This window comes from Balearica regulorum, chromosome 7 (genome assembly GCF_011004875.1).
Source record: "Balearica regulorum gibbericeps isolate bBalReg1 chromosome 7, bBalReg1.pri, whole genome shotgun sequence".
In the NCBI taxonomy this organism is placed as follows: Eukaryota; Metazoa; Chordata; class Aves; order Gruiformes; family Gruidae; genus Balearica; species Balearica regulorum.
The window spans coordinates 11,335,775-11,359,995 of NC_046190.1; the positions used below are offsets into that span (position 1 = coordinate 11,335,775).

Below are 24,221 nucleotides of genomic sequence, written 5' to 3' on the forward strand. Positions count from 1 at the left end.
GAAGATAAAAATATCCAAAAGTGGTATAAGATGCAACCTTGTCTTTGCAAAGAAAATATCATGAACTTGATTGTGCAAAACAATTCCTTCAACACAACATGGAGGAATGCAATAAAACTCTCAATACAAGAAATGCAAAAGGCTTGCTTAAGTAACAGCCTGCAAATTGAAGCATTTGCTTGGCCTTATCCCAAGACAGTTCCTCTGGTTTTCATCCTTCCCATGCTGACTGTCTGACTCACCAAAGCATTCACATTCTTCCATTCTAATCTTCAATTTTTTGATCTCAGTGGAATGGACAATTTACCAGATATGGCGATGAAGCTGGAGTCCACCTTGTGAACTCATTTCCACAATTATCCCTTCAGATTGTGTTTTGGAAAAGCTTCTACATGGAAACTCTTCCGCTAAGGTTTTATTCCGTGGATGCCACCAGAGATTCAACAGACAAGCAGACAGGTAAGTTCTGCTTTTGCACTCAGTGTGTGTATATATATATGGTCAACATCTGCATAACAGTAACCTTTTAGTCTAGGGCTGAGCAGCAGTAGAAGTTTGCTGATTGATACTAAAATATTCATGACAGTACGGACAAGAGATATCAGAGAAAAACTTCACAAGACTAAGTGCCTGGGCAACAAAACGACAGATAAAATTAAGTATACAAAATGTAAAGCAATACAGGGGACCAGGGAACCATATCTAGCTTCACGTATGAAGTGATGGACTTCAAACAATCCATTAGCACTCAGAAGCAAAAACTGGAGGAATGGTATACAAATCGTGAATGGCAGGGAGATAAGGATAACTGCTGACCACCCCTGTATGTGAGAACTTGAGTTCATCTGTCAAGAACAACATTCAAAGCAAACTTGTGGACCTTGTTAAGGTTGCGAAGTCCAGGATTTTAAAGGAAAGAAAATGGTCGAGCCCTTGGAAGAGGAGCCTACTGAGAATTACTAAAGAGACAAGCTGCACCAGACTCAGGAAATCCCTGATATGAAAACAGCTGGATCTGGGAAAGGAGTCAGGTTAAGCCCCATATGCACACTTACCCTGGTTTTATGCAGATGTTTGCTTAGGGCTACAGTCAGAAGTAGGATTCTGGGCAAGATGCACTCTGAAAATTTATCATCGTTATCAGGTAGGATGCAATTTATAAGACAGACTAGGTTCACAAAGAGCAACATGGTGTAGCTTTGCCATCAAGAAACTTGCATCAATGACTTCTCACCACTACAAAAAAAAAATAACAAAAATTGCTTCAGGAAGGTGGGGCTGAGCTGATGCTACCAGGACTCCACAGGGTTTTGTAGAATAAGACATGGGAAGCAGTGGAAAAAGGAATAAAGAGCGATTCTGAACATATAATCTGATGCATTTTCAAAGACTTTCTAGACAGTAATCCATCCTTCTCTAAACATCTTGCAGTGCATTTCACATACTTCATACACATGTGCAATCCTACCTGTGAGGTTTCACAAGTAAGCTGCAGTGACCCAAGCTGATTTAACAGCTCAGTGCTGGCAAAAGTGGTGGTCCAGCTCTCCCTGCTCCCAGTTCATGCTCTCCCACTCCTCCTTCTACTCCTGTTCCAGTCTTATCTAAAAAAACTTCACTGATTTCAACTAACTAAAGTAACAAGATAACAAAAGTAGTAAAACCATTAATATTTTTCTGTTAGTTTAGTGAGACAAATCAGCTCACCAAGGAACAGCTCACAGGAAGGAGGCAGAAGGACCGAGCAGCTGGGAAGTTGTGAGGAGTAGATACTGCCCCTTTCAGTGTCATGAAGCTGTTACACATCAGCCCAGCTGTTTCATGAAAACTCCTCCTAATTCAGCTACTCTTGAACAGAGTTTCTGGCTAAACATACAAAAAAAATGGATTTTAAAAAAAAAAATCAAGACTTCAGCTTACTATGCAATCCATTAAAATCATTTCAATCACATTAAAAATGTAGAAGCAATATATATGTTGCTGGAAAAGTGTTAAGAGAAGTCCAATAAATGACTAGTAGCAATGATATGCTAGGTACCTAGAGCCGGAATTTGCCAAGGTACTAAAAGACTATCTTCTTCAAAAGTACAGATAACATTTGCTCATTTTTTTGGTTTACAGAGTGAATTCAGTTGTGTAAACTGCTATGTAAAATTAAGAAGCCGCCTGAATATTGAAAAGACGGGAAACATTATTCCCATCATCGTACCTATAATAAAGCAACTAGATGCAAGGAAATGAGAGGTTTTGCATTCTGAGGGGAAAAAAAGACCAGAAACACATCTGGTTAGTAAACACATCTGTTTACTAACGATAGATAATAACACTTCCTCTTTCTCACCAAAACATTTGTTTTAAATGCAAAGCAGCTTTTCCCCCAATGTAGTCAGGTCACTCAAGTTTGTGTTGTTTAACTACTAAAGACAGTTTAAAGCTCAAAATAGAAGCAAACTTTAGATTACTTCCCAGCAGCTCAGTGCTGGTAGCTTCACCTCTTCTAGGTTTTCCTCAAGACAATACACACCGTAACAGGTCAGTTGTTCTCAAGCAGTTTCCAGGACCACTTAAAATCTGATCAATTATGTGTTTTGCAAACACCATTGTCAAGTGTTTTATCTTCACTCAGGCTTTTAAGAAATGTTTCAGGTTTCCCTAAAAGGATTCTATTTCTAGTAAGTATTAATACTGTATGCTTGCACAGCAAGCAGTAGATGTTCTAAATAAGCATTTCTAGAAACTTATTTTGAAATCACATATAGTTTCTACATGTCATCTATCAAACAAGGGACACTACCACAGGATTGGAGGCTATCAATTCAAGATTTAAGATACAAGAAATAAAAAAGGGAGATTCTGATGACCTCACTGCCACGTAAACACTATGCAGACCAACAGAATTTCCAGGAAACATTAACAAAAGGCATGAAAGTAAAACACATGAAGAGAGACAAATAAAAAGTGATTTGAAAAATATTAGTAAAATATTAAATTATTTGGCATAAAGAGTTAACAGTTTTCTACAAAAATATGGAAGACCTAGTCAACCTACAATCCATGAAGATGTCTGATGTAGCATCATGCAGAAAATAACTAAAAGACTCAGGTGACTAGTAGAAGGTGTCAAGATATCTGAGGAATTGGCTACAACTTGCTATGGATATAACAGGACTGAAAATAACATATCAGCTTGGATGGAGGTTACCTCTCCAGGACTCTTAAGAATCCGCCTCAAGACCAGTCTTGTACAGTGTCCTCAGCAATGACTTAAAAAGTCAGGGTTTTCTAGCCAGCTAGAGGCATTAGAAGAAACAGGTAACTAAAAGCAATGGGAACTGGATGAAATTTAGTGGTGTTAAAAAGAGTATGTTTCTGCTAGGATCTCAGGGTTGACCTCTGGCAGACAGCAAGAACAGAGAAGGCAAAGAGTGGAGGTGTCTTAGGTGGTCACGAGCATTTGAGTGGTAAGTCTAACACAGTGACAGTATGATCCAGATGCACAGACAGAACTACCTTGCCCAGAGAGGTTGTGGATGCCCCATCCCTGGAAGTGTTCAAGGCCAGGTTGGATGGGGCTGTGGGCAACCTGGTCTAGTAGAGAATGTCCCTGCCCATGGCAGCGGGGTTGGAACTAGATGGGTTTTAAGGTCCCTTCCAACCCAAACCACGTTATGATTCTATGATTCTCCGATCTTCAGCCCAAAAAGGGAAACTCTCATCTGGAACAGTATATCCAAACTAATCAAGCATGCTCAGGATTCAAAACATAAGACAACACAGAAAATAGATAGTGGGGTGACAGAAGGAATGGAGACTTTATGCAAGACTAAAAACTGTGGTCTAAGTAATGGGTTGGGAGAAGATATGACTGCTCTGTGCACATACAGTGGGAGAGTAGACATAAGCAACAGAGGGAAACTGCTGCATCTAAGAACAGTGAAACATCACTGGCACAAAAATCAATTAGTCCAACATATTAGGTGTTGGAAGAAAGGTCTCAAATATCAGAGCACTTAAGACTACAGGATCTACTTTCAATTTCTTTCAGTAAGAGTAGAAGGAAAATCAACTTTCTTTTATAAGGCTGTAGACGAAAGATTTCTAAAAAAGTAATTAAATGCGATGATTGCTTACAAACCAGGTGACCCTTTATTTTAAAGCAGTAAGGTCCTAAAGTTGGAAAGTCTTTTATAATTATACAAAACAGATATTTTGTGTTCAGTGATAGTGAAAGCCATCATGAGTCTCTAGCACCAGGGTAAGACTTTAATTCCATCGAACTCAAGACTGGCTCTTTGAGGGAATAGTAGCAACATCCCATCTTTCAAGCTGAAGTCTGGAGTTTTAATTTTTATTTTTTTTTTTTTTTGTCCAGGGCAACCTTTTATAGCACATCTACCTCCAAAAGACCACACAAATAAAACCCAGGATTCTTCACACAGTTGTGAACCAGATTAGCAACATGAACGCATCGCAGTCAACTGCTGCAAGACTTTTCCTTGCTGGACAAGTCAGTGGGTTACATAAGCTTTGAATTTTTAAAAATATGAATAAGGACGCTAGCTTACCATCAGATATGTGAGCCTTAGGCCTTAGAACAATGGGGTATTTTTAAAAAGAATTTTAAATGCTCCGCATGATATTGCTTTATAAGAGATAATGACCTCATTTTACTTCCTGCTTTGTGGCAACAAAAATTTCTGTGTTATTTACAAGCTGATAATAAAAGATTGTTTGCTAGTATATAGTATTTAGGAACTATATTATAAACATACACGGGATTAAAATCATTGGGACTTAAAAGGCAATTTTTTTTAAAAGTGCACATGTAAAATGTAGAGAAATAACAAATGCTTAAAGAAACAGAGACATTCCAGTGGAAAGTAAGAAATTTCTCAGCAGTTTCATTTTTCAGCTGTGTTTCCAACTCAAACATTTCATCTTTGTACTAGAACAAAGATACATGAAAGTGAAGGATTAGAAATCAATTACAGAAGTGAAACTATCTTGTCTGGTTTTACTACTTGAGGAAAAAACGGTTTTCAAATGCCTGTTCTGTATGTCTTGGCAGTTAAAATTATTTGTGCTACTCACTTAGAAATCCTTTAATTAATTTATTTTTCAACTATTTCAATTGAACACAACCTAGTCAGAGAAATTTAGTTTGAATAAAAAAAGGCTGTTGTTGAACATAGCAATTTCCCTTCGAAGTTCTTCATAAGGGTGACAATCGTGTTGCATTTGTGCTTCTGAAATGCCTTGCACAATGAGGTGCTGACCCGTAACAAGGAACATGGGCTTTATCACAATACAAATAAAGGCACGACTAACTGCTGGATACAAAGGCAGAAGTAAAGTAGTTAATGTTCTCAAGCTAGGGTTTGATAAAGAACTGAGAACACTACCTGTATGCGTATCAAGACAAGCGTTAAAAAAAATACACAAGAAAGAAGCAAGTCACATATATTCCTTCATGATACATGTATCTACTAAATTTCTCCATGAAACTGTTACACACAACCTCTTCCAAGGCTACTGTGAACAAACACATGCAGAAATTGTATACTTTAATGTAAACTTAACCATAAGAATTCAACAAACAAAATAGTTAAACAAAGAGGTTCCACAGCAGCAACAAAGCCTACAGTATCAAACACACCTACAAAAAATTTCTAAAGGACAACATCAAACACTGGAATGCAACATCTCACAAAAGTTTTTTTCTTCACACACTAGTATTAATTTAAATTTATGCAGTACTATCCCCAGTTGAACCTCAGAAGCTGACTCTTTGCTAGATTACATTTAATAACTGAGCCACAGAGAGACCCAGGTAAAGTACCAACAACTGTGTAATACAGCTCCGTCAGCTAAATCGGCCACAATTTCTTCAACGTATGTAGAAACACGCAGTACGTTGAGGTTTTTTTGCAAACATCAGCCCCATGGTTTCCAGTATGACTCTTTGATTAGTGAAAGATTCAAAGAGGCTGTTGGGACTTAAACTGAAGTGTCAAAATAGGCCAAAACTGTAATTCCTTAGTTCTCCCAGGGGAAATTCCCAGGATTGCAGAGATGCTCATGCCAACTCAAAAATCACATTGATCAGAAAACATACCACATTAACCATTTAATTTTTGCCTAGCAAAAAAAGTGTTTCTGTGGCTTATAGTAGAATCTATTCCAATAGCAGCTACAGGGACCCAAAGGTTGAGACCAACAGCTGACAGCCTCACTACATTTCTTCAGTCCTGTTATCACGTACAGAAGCTGTGTGTACCGGACATTGCTGGTAACATGATTAGCAGTTTCAGACATGCCCAGGAGTTCCTGCCATCAAGAACACGTTATCTTGTGTATCTTACATATCAAGGTGCAGGAGAAAGACGCAAACATGGCTGATTTGAAAAAGATCTACCAGGAATGCAAAACAAGAGTACTTCCCAAGCTTTGCAAAATTAGTGAGCACAGTGGCCACCTGCAGTAACACTTAACATACTCGTAGCACTGGCTTGGTTAACAGGAAAGAGTCCCACACCAGCTTTTAAGAACTGGGCACAGGAATTATTACTCGCAGTGTTACAAGGGCTTCTGCAAGTTTTTTTCCCCACACTTTAAGTCAAAGTGGTTTCTTAACTGCGTGAAGTTTACATTTCCCCTCCCCCTAAAGGGACTAAGCTCTGCTTGCATTTTAAAAACTGGTGATACATAGAAAAAAACACCGATGATAGAATCTCCCTTTTATGAGGTACATACATTGTTCAAATATTGGTTGAGAACAGTGTGATAAAGAGATGTTTTCCATGAATCAGAACCCATTCAGAACAACTTAGGAGTTCTTAATATACAGCTATTCCAGCACATTTTTTTTGTAATAAACTATTTAAATTAATAAGTCACTTTCATACTATTTCACCATCTTTCAAAATTTTGCAACAGTGTTTGGAAAAACAAATATTATTCATTAAAAAGTCATAAGAATCATCAGGCATGCATACAACACTTGGTCACTTTATATTAAGAGTCCACATATTAATATATTCATGACTTATAAGAGGTAGAGGCTTTCACAAATCATTAACCTACATTATTAACTGTTATGGCATCCAACAGCTTGCTCATGGTAATAGCTACCTATTCCACTTTGTATTACCGTCGTCACACCCCTCTAACATGCCCATATTGTGTTTATAACTTGCAACAGTTCATAAATGATTTATAAAGAAATCTTAAAATGAGATTTGCCCCTGTATCTTTTTTTTTTTTTAAACCATCTGGGCTCTGAAGATACGATATGTGAAAGCACAAGGCAACGATGAAAACAAGATACGTCTGATTTTAAGATGATAGATGAAGAAAAAGGGCTTTTGCTACTTAAAAAAAAAAATCCAAGGTATTGATTACTCTTAATGTAAGCTAACATTGCAAGAGCATGATCATGAGCATAATTTTATGAAGTTTTAAATGGAGAAGTGCACCTGGAGAAGTGGCAGTTTATGTATACTTAACTGAATTGCAAAATGAACATAAGCATAGAATTAAACTTTCAATCAGTGTAATCGCTTACCAATTTCAGCAGGTAGTTGCTTGATTTTGTTCTCTCGTATGCTAAGCATGGTGAGTTTTGACAAGTTTTTGATATCCTTTTCCACAGTAGTTATACGATTAAAGCGTAGGTAAAGAGTGGCGAGAGAGCTTAGCCTATACACCACCGAAGGGATTTCTCTAAGTTTGTTATGCCGCAGGTCAAGCATGCGCAGTTTCTTCAAGTTATCAAGAGAGTCAGGCAAACTGGTGAGTGAGTTTTCACTCAGGGCCAGTGTCATCAGGTTCACAAGACAGCCCACCTCTGCCGGTAGGGATTGCAGTTTGTTACTGTATAAATAAAGTTCTGTTAACTGCGTTAGCTCTTTGATAGCTGATGGAAGCATGTGTATAGACCTCTTGGACAAGTCCAAGCGCATTGAATTCTCTTCCCGGCATTTATTTAGCTCTTTGATCACTTCAGCATTGCTGGATTTTTTGCGGGTACCTGTGGCTGGATTGGGTCTTTTTATTGTATTGTCCACTGAAAAAGCTACCCCAGGCTGCGTGCTACTGGAGTCCTTCTTTCCGTCTTTGGCATCTTTCCCTTTGGTCTTAGGCTCCTTTTCTTTGCTCTCCTTCCCAAATCCTCCAGAGGCTTTGGCCTCCTTCTCCCTTTCTTTTGACGACGGGACTTTTGGATCCTTCTCTTTACAGTCCTTTTCTTTTCCTAGATTACTACTCATGGTGACACAACGTTTAGCAAGCACCACATGAAATCCGTTTCTGAAGTTCACAAGAACAATTCACTGCTGAGGCGACAAGGATCCTTAAAACATGCAAGCATTGAACCAAGGGAGGAGCTTCGGAGGTGTAATACCCATTTGCTACATATTGGTTCTGAAGGCACTCTTTCCTAATCCTGATATCAGGAGATTCAGCTGTAGAGATTAGAAGGTCAAATGTTCCGTATTAGTATTTCTGTAACACAGAGAGAAGAGAAGTCAAAGTTAGTGTAAGCATAAAACTTAACTTCCAATTAAATCTTGAATGTTTCTACGTCAAGCCTGTGCTCTCTAACTCAAGTTAATGATTTGTCCTTCTCTTCAAATGTCAATGAAAAACCCAATGCTAAAACAAAAATACTACACATGTTGTTCAGAAGACTCATTGTGGTAGAAGAGCTATACTAATTAGTATACATAAGGAAAGAAAAATTGCAATTCTTAAACATAACACTGCCTTCAGTACTACATTTGAGTCACTGTCTTAAGTCTTAGCTAGCTCTTAGCATAACACCCTGGTCATCAACACGAACATTCTCTCTCCCCTCCATGCTCAATCAATCAATAAAGATCTGCTATAATTTTAAATGCCTGCCTCTTCAAACAAACCTGTGCAGGCTTATTCTTTCAGCACAAAAGAGCATCAATTCGATATACAGTGAAATCTAATATGCTACTGTAACCAAAACACTTCGCCTCGAGATCTCCCTTCCGACCGGCTCTGAACCCCAGGTCTCTGCTTTTAATGTGGAGCAGAATGTTGTCACCAGCTTCACGTGAAGACGCGAACAGGAGGATTTTTAAAATAAACCTATCAAAAAGTCAACTGAAAGCTCAGAAGAAATAATATATTATGCTTCAGGACAAGCAATGTTATGAAGGAATTTCTCATGAGAGTAGGATATAACATATCTTTAAACAATATTCTGAATTTGCCCCCCGTCAATGACTATAATGCAGCCTACTAAGTGAACAGATGTCCGAAACCTGTGGAGCTCCATTTACATTTTTACAAAATCATCGTGCATCAACAGAAAGTAGCTTTGCTTCATGTTTCAATTCGAAACACAAGGCATGCCTGAGAACTGCACCATCTGAATACTCTGGAGAGGCTTTTGAATGTATCTTTGTGGAAGAAAATAAATGGCCAATCGATGACAACAATAATTTCATGTCCCCATGTTAGTCCACCTTTCAGCCTAGAATCAACTTTCCTTTGCTATGCAGCATTCGCTGATGAAGAAAGTTTGTTTGTATTTCAGAAGAGTACCTTGCTTCCTCAGCCGCATGAGCTATGTTAAAACACCCTTACAACCTCCGCAGCAGCTGTGTCGCTGTCCTGGCATTCCATCTTCTGCACAAGTTCATAAAGCTCGTAATCAAAATCAATTAAATAATATTTTGCGTACTTAAGCAATCAGCAAGTACTAGAAATACAAACTTTTTTAGCAAAGCTCAAGTAACGATTTTTAATTGCACAGTTATGCTATGCATGCTTACCTTCAAGTACAAACACGTGCTTGGAGAACACACAGGAGCACACTTTGCTCAATATATTCGTTCATATTAAAAACAAAAAGTAAAGAAAATCTATTTAAGGACAGTAAGAAGGGCAAGCACTTTACCTCAGCTGCAAATCAAGCTGTTTATTAGCAAAGCTCAAAAGAGAACCTCCCGCAGGAGGTGGCTTCCAGTCCTCCACCCTGATTCATTACCACTGCAGTATCACAAAGTGTGTGCCACAAATCCCATAATACCAAAAAACTCTGCTGCCTCCAGTTACTGTGTTCTGGACAGCTCTGTTGTAAAGGACCATGGCCATTTGCTAGCTGCAGCAACAGTTTTTTACTTGGAAACTTTCTCCAACGCAGAGTTCTCTAAAGCAGCACAAGCTGGTTCCTTACTACATCCTTAAGATTTCCACCCAGCTTTTACACCATCCATTAACCTGACCTATTCCCCAAGAATGCCAACCTTACTACATTATATTTTAAAACTTGTTCTCAGCCCTGTATAATCTACGTGCTTGTAAAACTCCGTCAATAGGAAACGTAATGGCTCCAAATGCAAAAATCCAGCTGACTAAAGGGTGGGAGCCTGAAATGCCTGACAACTTGGTTTCAGTATGAAAGGTAACGCAAAGAATTGAGAACTAACATATTCGGTTTCTAAATTCTGAGCTTTTCTGAGAAAAGTCAGCCATGTGGCAGTGCCAGACAGCTACTGCTCCACACCCAGCTCCTACAGTACAAAATACTCAAGGGCTGCTGCTCTGCTAAGCTTGCAATTTAATCAAATTTAGGACCCACCAAGAGATTTGGTTCATGTCTTACATGCAGTGCAGCTGAAGGAGGTTTTGAAGGAGCCTCAGAAAGGAAAGATGGCTGGAGGTTAGTGCTGCTGAAAGCAGCTCAGTAGTGCAAATGCTCCACATAATCTGCATACATTTCACTGCCTTTGTTAGCAATTGTACCTAAAAAAAGGGGGTTGGGGGGGGGATGTCCCTGTTTTAATATGCCAGTTTAACATTTCATTTTCTGGTAAGGAACAAAAATCTTTTGCCTATACAAAAATATAAAAATTGAAAAGTCATTAAAATTATCATCTGAAACATATAAAGAAAATTCAGAGCAATACAAAGGGTCATGACCGGAGACTTCAACCTCTCCACAGTTAAAGCTGTTAGGAGGCAGGCAGCACGCAGGCAAGCCGCAGGCAGCCGTGGTTTTCTAACACATGGAAACCGGAGCCAAGCTCGCAGTGCAGCAGGCCTTCAAAATATACTCCCTGTTCAGAGTGACAAAAGGCTAACAGTTAAACGTACTGCACCTCTCATTTTTATCTCTTTACTGAGGATTGTAATTACTGCCCGAGACTGCAAAATGTATTTAAAATAGCTGGACATGGTTTAGCCTCTATTTCCAAATAAAGTAATTCTCTAATACCTCGAATAACTACAACCAGCACTTCTAACAAGAAAAAGCTCACGATGAGAACTTCTCCAGACAATACACAATAAAAGCCAACGCTGGGGAAGGCGCATTGAAGAAAATGCCTCAACTGGAACAACCTCACCCCTCCAGTGTCTGAGACACCCCTAGGACACCGGTGTCTCCCCCTGTCCGCTCACCGGGGCTGGGATTCCCAGCAGCAGAAGGCTCCTAGAACGACTTCCTAGGCTATCCTTTAAGTACACCGTGATGATCCTGTATCATAAAGCAGAAGCAGCACAGGCCCTAAACAACTATATGAAACTCATCTTATTTCTAGTATTTTATAACTAATACTTGCCATTGCAACTTATCGAAAATTATTTTTAACTTATATGCATGCAATACAAATGAGAATACATATTTGATGCTGTATGCTTTTGGTCAGTAGGACTAAAATCTTGCCATCTTATACATGAATGACTGAGTTTTGACACAAAACTCAACTGCGCGTAGTTGCCCTGAATTCCTTAATCCTGCCAACACATATACAAATGAAATGCTCAACTTCACATAAGCAGCTCTACAGAACTTTTCTATTACAGATCATTCAAGCTGATAGGGTTACTCAAAGTTAAGCACGTATGTAAACTTTCAGAGGACGTGAACGTAATTACATATACTACAGAGGAAGCTGAATATGTTTCAAAAGGTTATTCATATTTTTCAAGCCCTTTTGGTTAAAGGACAAGAGTCACCATCAATTCTAAACTACAGTCAACAAGCATTCATTGTATCTCAAAAGGAGAGCTTCTTTTAGAGATATTTTTAGCAAAAGGAAATTCAGTGAAATTAGCCAGTTCTGCCAACTATTTCCATTTTCCAATGCTGTTCAAACTGTCTTCCTGTCAATATTAATTGACATAAAAACATTTAACTATTATGTGCTGAAGAACTTGGAAAACTGAGTAAGACTTTCACTTGACACAGCATATGAAGGAAAATAAAACTTTTAGAGAAGTTAAGGAAACTAATCTCTTCCCTGTTCCGAATATTATTTTTTTAAAAGTAAAATATTTGCAAAAAGCTATGAATAACCAGCATCAGAGTTTTGATTCATTCCTCCTGATGTCTGGTGAACATAATCCAGATGTATTTATTTTTTATCTGTCAACCATAACTGACGAAACTTCAGAAACACAAACAACTTCAGCCTAAACTGTATCACCTTCCTAGCTGCCTGAAAAAGAATAACACATTGATCGTGTATATTTTACTGATGTTTTTTCATATGTGCGAGTAACTGAAAAGAGATTTCAGTTACTCTGAACAACAGAGCCTAAAACATTTATGCAACAAATGTTTTATAAAAAACATGGTAACTCAGAAGTGCGATTCTAGGAATAACACTACACTAATCACCTGCAACTTGGTACTATAAATACTGATGCTTTCTGGTCCTTATCTAATACAATATGAGACTTGAGATAAAGGATTTCACCCACCTGCTATTCAAAGGCAGCTGTAAAACACTTAACTGTCTCCTATCCACTACTGAAGAGCAATTCTACCGCTCCAGAAGAAAATCCACTGCCAGTATTACTTCACAGCTTTGTAATGACCTCCCCCCAATTACATCTTTTAATTTTGATTTTATATGAACAAGCTTTCGAGTCATTTGCACGCAGCTCCCTAATCCAATGCCGCATCAGGCAACAGGCACCAGGGCTGCACTGGTGCCAGGGTGACCAAACCCCAGGTGCCGGAGGAAGCCAGCCAGCAAGAATGGCCAAAGCTCACCTCGCTGACGCACCAAGGTCCCACCACAAGTCTCGCTGCTCCTGCCCCAGGGCAGTGGGACCGCTCCAGAAGAGGCCATCCCTGCGTGAGTTACTCTCAGCAGTCCCTCAGTTCTCAGAGGATGCACTACATGTCTTGTGACTTGCAAGTATATCAAAGTTTCCTGTATGTTCACAGAGATGGCTTGAAGAAGAAATCGTTAATTGAAATAAAATACTCTCCTGCTGCTGAAATGTTTCTCTCTCAAGTGAGGAGGCTAACCAGCCGCAGTCCTTTCTGCCAAAGGAACATCATCGTGGCACATCATCTTACAAAATGGTCGCTTTACAGCTCCCCTTAAACACTTACTGGTTCCTGTTCTGTGTTTCAGTAGACAAAACAGACACTTTAAATCATAAACATTTCTAATATTCTGAGCGTGTGCTAAGGCCTCATTTTCACTGAAGCATTTCACACATTACACTCAAATGAAACAGAATTTTACTTCTGTAACGTAGCAAGAAATCCACAGGCCTACATTTAAAAGGAAAATTCCTTACTATATGTATAACTTTATATCATGGAATAGGAATGATTTTTCTCTTCGTTCTGTGTAACCCAAACAACACACATCATGGCTTGGGCTTTTCGACCCAAATAACAGAAAAGGATCATTCCAAATATTAAACACATCGAAGAAATAAGGAATCAGCTCATACCTGACACTCCAGAGTAAGCAGATAATGATTCCACTACATAATAAAAAATAAAATGTTTTGAGATCACAGTTCTGATCTAGGAAATTCTGATTAGTCAGACCTAAGTGGCTTTTAACAACAAGGCAGAGTTAAAATGCTATCTAGTAATTGCAGCAACACCTATTCACAAACAAACAAACAGAAAAAAAAATCTACCTTCTTAAAAGCATTTACCTTTTACTTAGAATAGCATGGGATATATCAAAAACATTTCATATCCCACTACACCACAAACATGAATACATCAAAAAGCAATGGATGAAATTTAAAGTTTAGTCCAAGCAGCTACAACAACTTTCCATTCTCAATACCACATACGAAGGAAAAAAAAAAAAAAAAAAAAAGACGATCACTACTTTCATTTCTAAACCTAAATAGCTTAAGCCAACAAGTCACTTGCAAACAAAGCACATTCTCTCCTACAATTTACTAGCTTCAAACATCTGACCTACAGAGTTTTCATCTGCGTAAGTGCATTTCAGCTTCTGCCACCGCAGCCACCACAGACCAGCTGGGAGCAAACTGCTGAATCAGTCACCAGGCAGTTGCACGGCTCCTCTGAACACAAAACCTCATTCAGAGGTATGGAGAAAGCACGGGAATATTCAGAGGTATGGAGACAGCCATTGCACCGCCATAGATCAAAAACTTCGCCTAATCTATCTTGACAAAAGTAGTGTTCCTATGCCAGCTAGACACTTTCTCTTCTTTGGGAAGAAAACTTTCAGAGTACAGGACGGTCAATGGCAGCAGCGTAATACTGTCATGGTTCTTCGTGCCAGCTGCAATGACTGGCTTGTTCAACAGAGAAGGCTGACCATTAAATTCATCTTGGTCCTGTAAGGGAACGGCCAGCAGATTGTAGTTTACAGACTACCAACGTAGCCTGATTTCACTATATCTGGATGCGACCCCGCTTTCCTCCCTAATCCCATCTCACACTGAGGGAGCAGCTTGTTGCCTCCCTGCACATGCAGCCCGAGCCTGGGTCAGCGAGGGGGCCTGGACCCTGAGAGCCCCCTAAGCCCTTTCGGATATATCTTCATCTGCCACAGGACTGCAGCCAAGACCCTTCCCTCCCCGCTTGCTGTTTCCACGGCTGCAAAACAGCTGAGCATAACCCAATCTTGCATTCAAGCAAATCCTGGAGGTCAAGGAAATGAGTGAACAAACATCAGACCAAGGGGGCAACAACTAGACCGTTTCTGAAGGCTTGCTTATGCTTTGCTTGTGGTTTCTTAAATCTGCAGACACATCTGCAACTGTAGGCACCTAATTACAAACCTATGCGCAATTAAAGCTGAAGTTACTATAAATAAGTGAATCAGTTTCAAGAAGTGTTTGGAGGTTGATCGCTCTGTACTTGCAGAAGCGGACATCTCTCCCAGGACATCCCATCCCGGCTTCCGACACAGCCGTGCCCTTCCACAGCAAACACACAGGCACACGGACGTTACTGCCTGTTTCGAGGCTTTCAAATCCATCTTTTCATTCACTGGCCACTAGATTTGCTGCTCTCTGGAAGTACTTCATCGCACTAAATGCCAGGTCACATTCCAAAGTCCAGATCTATCATGACAAAAAGGCTCCACGCTAGCAGACAGAAAGTCACCTACGCCTTTAGTTCCTGGGGGTAGAAATAATCTTTTGTGCCCTGCCTTTGAACTCATCTAGCAAGGACAAAAATATACATACTGTGATTCATTCTATGTACTCCAACATTACTTTTATGAAGAATTTGCTCTTTTTCTCCTCTACAGGAAAAAAAATCCTTTTTTTGGCCCAGTTCTAAAATACCATTTCATGTTTTTGTAGAAATAGACTCCAAGAGCAAGTACAAAGAATTCTACTAACTCCATGTGGCAGCTTATTTTAATATGTAAAAAGGTACTTTCTGCATGTGTGGTCCCCCAGCATGTACCTTTTGGGCCGCATGTCTCAGTTTCCATGGTAACTTGTCATATCAGCAGGCTGTGTAATCCTGCATAATACATGAAATTTAAAAATCGTAACTTGCTAGATGAAACAAATTTCCCGGTCTTAGTACAGGTCCTAATAACTAGATGTGCCTAAAAAAAAAGGTTATTCTAAATGAATATATTAGTTTAGGAAAATCCAGTTATCTCATTTTTGTGACTATACAAATTTTGCATCTATAGTAGTATACAACCTTGCACAAGTGCTCCAATCTACCCAATACCTTCCTTTGAACAAAGATCATCGTGCTGTAGGAAAAACTTACTTTCCACTATAAAAAAAACCCTTCACTATTACCACCACACAACATCCAGGCACTACCATTCAGATCCCTCAACAATTCCAATAAACCAAGGAAGCAGTCTGCCACACACAGTTTTTTTACAAATTTGAAAGAAAGTGACATTGGTCTCACCAAAGGTGATGATGCAAACTATAAGCCAGCATCAAATATTTTTCTTTTATTCATCATTTCCTCTAAGCAATAAAAACAACATATCAAAACAAAACCAACCAAACAGGAGACAAAACAAGAATGATGGGCAGGAGAGAAAGTAAACACACAAGACAACAATAGAGTAATATAGATAATTAGTAGATAATATATTATCAACAACTTAGGTTATGTTTATCCTACAGAAACTGGGACAAACCACATGCTACATCCCATCTCAGGTAAATAAAACATGGCCCTATTACTTCTAGGGTAGCATCCTACACTAGCTTCTACCAGCAACACAATTATCTAGCAACAAAGCAAAAATACTGTTTATTGTAGCATTTCTCTTTGTTTCTTTGTCTCTGAATTTGAAACAGTAAGTTTGCTTGTCTTCAACATGCTTTTATGTAGTAATTATGACCATTTTGCAAAGTTCAGTGCTGGATGACTCTCAGTCCCTTGAATTTTCTGACCATAATTAGTGACTGTGTAAGTCACAAGATCTCCTTGCTAGGAAAAAAGCCTGTCTGAAAATCAACTTAAAATGTGCTTTTAATGCAATTCTGAACATGAAAAGGAGCGATGGCTCTTTACCTTCTATGTTCTAGCAGACAAAGCCACAATAACTGCATATGGCAGCTCATCACTGCACAATACCTGGCCCTGGTTCAATTTTTTTTCTAGCTAAGATCTGAAGTTCTTGATCTTCAGCTAAGATGAGAAAGGCTTGGATATATTTGCTTTATTGAACACCTAGTTGAAATATAACTAATGTATAGAAAAGGACATATGCAAGAACATTTACTTTCCAACTAAAATACATGAGTTTGGAAGATATAAGAGTGTCTGGTAAAGTCCAAAAAAATACATATTTACCCACAAGTTTCCAATTATAAATCTCCTCACTTTTAGATGTCATTAACATATTTTGCATTTAACCTGCTCTCAGAAAATAAATATCACCTTGAACAGATCAGCATTCTTTACAGAGAAAAGATAACAACCATAATCAGAATCAAATTTGTTCCAATTTAAGTGTACGTTTCCATTTCATTACAACTAAATTAAATTAAACAAAATTATTTGAAAACTGCATAATGATCAGCTGGAGTGGTTTTCTTTGGGGTGGCATACTTTTCCAAAATTTTACATTACATGTTTAAAAAATACAGAAACCAAAACAAATGTAGAATACTCTGAATGAAAAATAAAGATCTACACATCTTCCCCCACTACTGCTTAACCAACGTTTTTCCAGGGGCGTGTTTGGTTGGTTTTGTAATCTCACCCTTTCAGATAAATGCATTTTACCTGACGAAAGCAACTGATTCAGGCCAAGTTAGAATATAGATAGAACAAGACTACAAAGAAACCACTAAGTTTCAGATAACTGGATGCAAGTTACAATACTCTCATGTCTTCTTTTTCCAGCAAACATGGTGTGACAGACCACTTCTGCCTTCCGAGTACTCTTATTCAGATGCGAGAGCTACAAACTGCCAAAGAGAAATGATACTTTTCCTGTAGCACGTGTCCACTCCAGCTAGATTCTCCTTATTAACCACTACTTGTATTTCTAAGGTTAATTGCATTCTGCCTACCCAGATTTTCCCTGCAGTTTCGACTGGATTTTGCATTACTCCCTCCATGTCCTTACCCTCCTGTGCCGCAGAGGGTTAAACCTATGCTGCACATGGTTAAAGAGCTTCCATGTTCCACCAGCCAGACCACTGTCCTGCACCGCTGCTTGAAACAATGCTCAACCACAGCCGGAGAACCCAAAGTAACTCAGAAATACCTTGGAGAACTTTGTAAATTAATGGCACCATAGAAATGTAGGCTCATTATACACCCTGATAAGGTGATGAAGAATAAAATTGCTTCCAAGCCTTTTTCAAAGCTTTCAACTCTTTTCCCCCAAGAGCAAAACCGAATTAAACATAATGACATAGAGCAGTGAAATATTATTTAAGCAAATAGGTGCATACTATAGGTGATCCAGTTAGCACTGTATACAGCTATACACAACCAATGCCCTGTGGAAAAAGGCTTCTTCAATCATGTTGAACTTTTTTAGCCCTCACTCCTCAAAGGTGATGTTTACCAGCAGCTGCCTGCCAGCCCTTGGGGGTTTTTGGGGTTGTTTTGGGGTTGGGGAGAGGAGCCTTGAGGGGACATGAGAATAGATGGAAAAGGTAAGATAATTTATTTGGTTTGGCTGAGGGCTGGTAAAAGCACGTTGCTTTGTTCATGTCGAAGGTAATCTTAACACTGATTTCATAACAAATATGGCATTTTTGGTTTAGACTACGGACTTGAAATCTATTCAGATGTTGTCTGATGCCACAGTGAATTTCACCACATACTCACTCCTGGCCACTCTGAAACCTCGAATAAGAAAACTGTGAGGAATTCCTCTGGCAGCAAAGAGCTGAGTATTTCATAAACCCTGAGCCCGTTTCACCTCCGACTCCTACACACCAACTTCTTTCGATATAAGGCATTCCCACAGAGCAAGTCACAGGCACAGTGGCTGAACGGGACTTTCCTATCCGGCTGAGACACCCTCCCACCGTCCTCACCACCTTCCGAGGGGTCACAGCAGCCATGCAGAGGAGAAAAGCTCCTGCCTGGAGCACGGGCAAGCTGAGCAATACGGGGAAGGGAGAAATGGGCAGGAGCTGGAACAAGAACGGGGATAGGAGGCTGGCAAACATGGATGGTGGGCAAGAAACAGCCGGTAAGAAACTCCATGTAAGAAAGTATCACAGATATAAAAATACTGAGACATTAATCAGTCAACAAACACCACTCCTGCTCCTACACACTACATGGAGAAGGCAAAGTATGTAGCAACTGAAGATTTATTAAACACATTCTGACAAGCATGGCCACGAAAGCGCTAGAAGCCATCTCATTCACACCTAATTTTGACTGCTTTATATTGCAAAATTAAATTTTCATAACTTCTTACAGTATTTTTATTTGGTTTTTATGTTTTTTTCCCCAATCAACATTTAATGCATTAGCATTACAAAAAAAAAAAAGTATCAATCCCAGAGATTTCTTTCCCAAGACAGAAGATAAAACTGAAGCGTGGAAGAGAAAGCAAGCTCTGTTCACCTTCCTATGAAGGACCACCTAAAGCCCAGACCTACCACAAATACCCCTCACGCTCATTCCTGCTGTTGAGGAGCCTTAACCACACAACATCTTAAGCTCCAGCCTGACACCCAAGACTCCAAATGGCACTGAATACTATTCAGCTTGTAACTAGAAGCCTGATTAAAAGATTATTTCACATATACTAACAATTCTGGAAAACACATGATAAATTGGGTATCTTCACAGGAACAAGATGTTTTCCTTGAAAAGAAAAAAAAAAAAGAAAAAAGAAAACCACTGTTATCCCTCCCAAGCAGATTCTTCAAAATCTGATCAGATGAGGCATCCTTTTTTTTTTCCTTCTAAAAAAACAAAAGGTCTTCAATGACATTTTTACTAGAAATAGTGAAAAACATGATTTCTGCTTGCCAAAAACCAACTCTTTAGCACACTTGAAAGGCTTGTGTATTGCAAAAGTGGAAAGTAGCAGCAACGTTAATCATCAGAAAAAATTATGGAAAAAAATTTAGACACACAAACTGAATTAAACAACACTGTACAAATATCAGGCAATAATAAGCTTTTTACCTCATCCCTTCCTAATAAATAAGATAACAGGAATCTGAAAAAAATATGAAAACGGAGGCTAGCTTAAAGCTACATCAAAGTTCATACCACCACCCTAGCAAAATTTTTAAAAATTGTACTGTATGCCTATTTATGATGAATTACATTCTTGTACCTTATTGCCCTTCATTTGACACAAAAACCAGACATCATCTACAAATGTCTGAGCAAGGAATCATTCAATCTGTTTGTGAACATTTAAAAGAACAGACCAGAGGACTGCACTAGACGGTGCAAGCTGAGAACAGGCGATTCACAGCACTCAGACTGCCCGTATCAGCTCCTCTGACTTACACAGAGCCTTTTTCAAAACAAGCGTAATCCAAAAAGTATTAGACATATGCAGAAAGCACTCAAAAAAGGTATACAGACTCACGAACCAACTAGAAGAACTGAACAAATCTTAGTATGACAATATGCTCCAGAACAATACGTTCAAAATCAAGGTACTATATTTATACACGAACACTATGCGGATACAAGGAGAATATCTGAGGAAGTGAGAAAAGAGCTCCTGAACAGAAAAGAAGAAACTGAAACACTGGAGAGGTACCTGAGCCTCCAAAAATAAATAAATAAAAATTAGTTTGACAAGGAAGTTGATTAACTAATATTAACAAATTTTTAACAAGGAACATATTTGTTCCTTTTATACTCAATCATTCCCAAAATAGTGGAGGGAAAAAGAAAAAAACCCACAGAATGCCACTTCCAAGGAAAACAGAAAAGACCGGAAAGGGAGCATAAGCACAGGTACAGGTAGAAGACAGAAGACAACCACTAGCATCTCTTTGAAGTGACAGCAGGAGCACTGGGTACAGACTGCAAGGAACTACAAGTATGACAACATATAGGAATAATCACCAGAGAGCAGAAGACGACAGACAGGTAGGACAACAGAACTAGAAAAGACATGGGGAGTAGGACCTAAATTGGTCTGTCCCCTGCAACGGGCCATGGCCAACACCACCACCTCTGCATACACTCCCTTTGCAGCAAGGCACAACATGCCAGTGCTGTATTCCTCCATCCTGTTCCAAGCCTTGCTCCATCCCTCCCTTTGCTGCAAGGCAAGAAACAGACAAATTACATCAAGTCTTTTATTCCTATGCGAGGCTGAAGGATTAGAATGTGTCTGATGAAACCTTCTCCTCCCTACCAGCCTCCAGCTCCTGTGATTCTTGGACATAAGGTTGTACAAATGGGGGCAGCTTCTCTCCCCCGCGATTCCTCCTTCCTCTCGTTCTTCCATTCTCTGACAATAATTCTTCAAACAGAAGGTGGAGAAGAAACTGCAATCTGAAGAGCTGAATATCACTTGTCTGTATCACACAAATTCCTAGCAAACCAAAAGCTTCTCTAATTCTTACATGGACAGTAACATAACTGGTCAGACGACTGTCAGTATTGGCTTAGTATTAAAGTATAATTAAATGCTATAGAGTGCATTTTAAATTTCTTTTTTTTTAAAATGAAGATACACATGAAAACACTTTATTTTAAATCAGTGTGCTATGGGGATCAAATTCAGACATGATGCAAACAAGAAAATTTTAATTTTAAATTATTCTTGCTTGCTAAGGCTAAGCTTGACCTGTGGTTGTGAGGACTACCAGTTGGAAGTGTGACTGAAAGGTTTTAATCACGGCCTCTGCTGTTTGACACACTGTGCGCTGTCTCTAACTCCTAAATTCCTCATGTCAAATCTGTGCAGATGATACTATTTCACTGCTCCCTTCTCTCACAACCAACTTCTAGCTTATTTTACAGAGCAAACAACTTTACCACTAAATCCAGGCCAGATGATCCCTGCCATAGTCGGGCTCATTACTGCAGGCTGCATTCGGCATACTTGATCTTAGGCTGTACCATCTCTTCCCTACTTCTAGCATTTATTAATAAAACTATAATTTTAATTCAAGAGCTCTTCATCTCTCCCCAGAAGAATGTGGTATTTTCAAGGGATGCTTTTGTGTGTCCACTTCCTCTCTCATATTTACAGTAATACCATAATTCTGCAGGAATCTGCTAGAAAATTGCCTATCCCCTCCATCCTTTGGCCATGGTACTAGTATGTCCAGCAAGCTGGATGAGGCTACAAAGCGGGATCTAAGAAAAAGTTCAGTGCTTGAAGTATTTGTGGCCCAAAGAGCCCTTCCACCCCTCCTTCAGAAAAAGGAAGCAAATCATTGCCCTGCAAGGCAATTCTGGCCTGCAGACTGCTACCAAGCTATGCTGCCCTACCTGCTCCAACATAACATTCATGCCTGCAGATATAATATATGAAGCTGCTAATAGTGATACAAAAGCTTGAACATTAAATATAAACAAAAAAATCTATAGAATGCAACAGATATTACCAGCATTCACCAATTAGTAGGTGAATTTTTTCCATGTGAATGAGAACAAGACAAAGAAATGCAAGATATCCATAAAAATAACTTCAGCAGAAATGAAACCGAAAAACTATCAGTTTTAAAACAACTAAGCTTCAAAGGCTTGAGGTTTTGTTTAAAAACAAGCCTCACAGAGTTCATGTGACCATAAATCAGGCTTCGGCTATCTGCACATGGCACCACAAATGCAGTATTTCCAATGTCTGGGAGGGACCAGAAAAAGCCAGAAGGAAATAGCTGTTTCTCTCTCCACACTACATTAGATCAGCAAAACAAAAACCTAGCATCTATAAAACAGAAAAGCATCAGTTAATTAAGAGTTTGATCTGAATTTGGAATTCAGTTATCAACTATCAGCAACTAATTTAAATTCTACCACAAATCCAGTATACTGTAAAATTGGAACTGTTACAGACCCCCAGGGCAAAGGAAGATTCCTACAGGCTGCACCTATTTGGGTTTCCCTCTGGGATCAGAAATAATTGTAAATAGTAATTGCATTTGATATTTGTTATTTTGGGGATCTGTATTCGTATATCAATAAACAGTTCCCAAACACAGGCACAGAACTAGGGAACAACTCACAAAAAACCCCAAACCACCACCAAACAAACAGTAACTCAATCAGCAATGAAATTAGATTATTTTTCAACAAAATCATTATCTAGTGTGGTGTGATAATGTAAAATTTTACTATTTCGGCTGACAGTGCTTTTATCTTTTACAAGAAGATTCAAAAACTTGCATATGACCTTGCACTCAAAAAACAAGCATGAAGCCAACAGAGGACACCTGAATCTTTCCACTAAAGAAACTATGGTAGGAAGACCAGCTGTTCACTGTAGGTATCTCAAGAAAAACAATAAAGTTTGAGACTACCACAAGAAAATATGATCATGGTTGGTTAAGTGGTTTTTCTGAGCCGTTAAAATCTGTGCTTTTACTTAAATTTAACTATTAAGAACCTAGTTCTCCTAAGAAGACATTTTAGTTGCTAACACAAACACTTCAACAAGAACAGCTGTACACCAACATCAATCCAGCATCTCCTTTTAAATAGTTTTTCAAGCACTGAATCAACAGAATACTGCTTAGCTTAAGGGATACATCAAGCCCAAGGAAAATAATTTCCCTAAACACAAGGGGGGGATAAATCAGGTATTTCTAGAGAGCAAGACCATAACAATGAGCACACTTAAGTCTTGAAGTCTTATTTAAAATAAATAAAAAATGAGAGAGATAAAAAAGCAAATCTAAATTGAGCTGAAAAAAATACCATCTGTTCCAGTTAAAATTTCTTCCTCACCTATATTATTATCAGGAGTTCTCAATTTGTTATTTATTATTTCAAATATCAAAAGACTTGCATAAAAGCCACATTACCCACTACATGCCATCAGAAGTACCAAAATAAAGCTGGAAGTGATCCACAAGTGAATTCGGTGAACTTCAAACAGTGCAATGTAATCCTCCTTTTTTTTTATATATATATAATATCACTTATAATGGTACAATTACAATGGTGTCAGCACATCAGAACACCTCATACTGAAAAGTGAACCTTACAGGCAAATGAAAAGCTTGACTTAAAAGAACCAAATTCCTTGCACTGGCTAATTAGTCTGCTCAGTGATCACAGGTTTAAACTTTCATATCAGAAAAACTCGTTTCACTTTGTCACTGTTTTTCAAGCTGGGATATTTTATTTACATTAGGCTGCAAGCACCAGGCAGTGCTAAAAGCTGCATATTAATAATAATCAAAACCAAACAGTACTCTCAGATGTAAAGTGCCCATGGTCACGTTAGATGAAGAAAAAGGACCATACAACCAGTGCCACCCATCTGATTGATAACACAACTCCCAGTGCTCACTAGCTGGTAATTAAGAGTTTTGGCAGCAAG

The 24,221-nt window shown here is 38.8% G+C and overlaps 1 protein-coding gene and 1 long non-coding RNA gene across 4 annotated transcripts in view; one reads left to right on the forward strand and one right to left on the reverse strand.

Annotated features, from left to right (window-relative positions):
• SHOC2 (SHOC2 leucine rich repeat scaffold protein) overlaps window positions 1-24,221 on the reverse strand; it is a 67,265-nt gene that overhangs the window by 32,172 nt on the left and 10,872 nt on the right. For 2 of the 3 annotated variants that reach the window (XM_075757924.1, XM_075757923.1), the window contains exon 2: window positions 7,565-8,502. In XM_075757924.1, coding sequence (XP_075614039.1) covers window positions 7,565-8,267 — 703 coding nt within the window. In that variant the 5' untranslated portion in view covers window positions 8,268-8,502. Of the gene's footprint in view, window positions 1-7,564; window positions 8,503-13,036; window positions 13,190-24,221 lie in introns of those variants that run through there. The other variant, XM_075757925.1, reaches the window with a different exon arrangement.
• On the forward strand, window positions 303-18,071 carry LOC142602568 (uncharacterized). The gene is made up of 3 exons (XR_012836318.1): window positions 303-459; window positions 4,373-4,507; window positions 17,621-18,071. It is a non-coding gene; the product is annotated as an uncharacterized LOC142602568 (long non-coding RNA).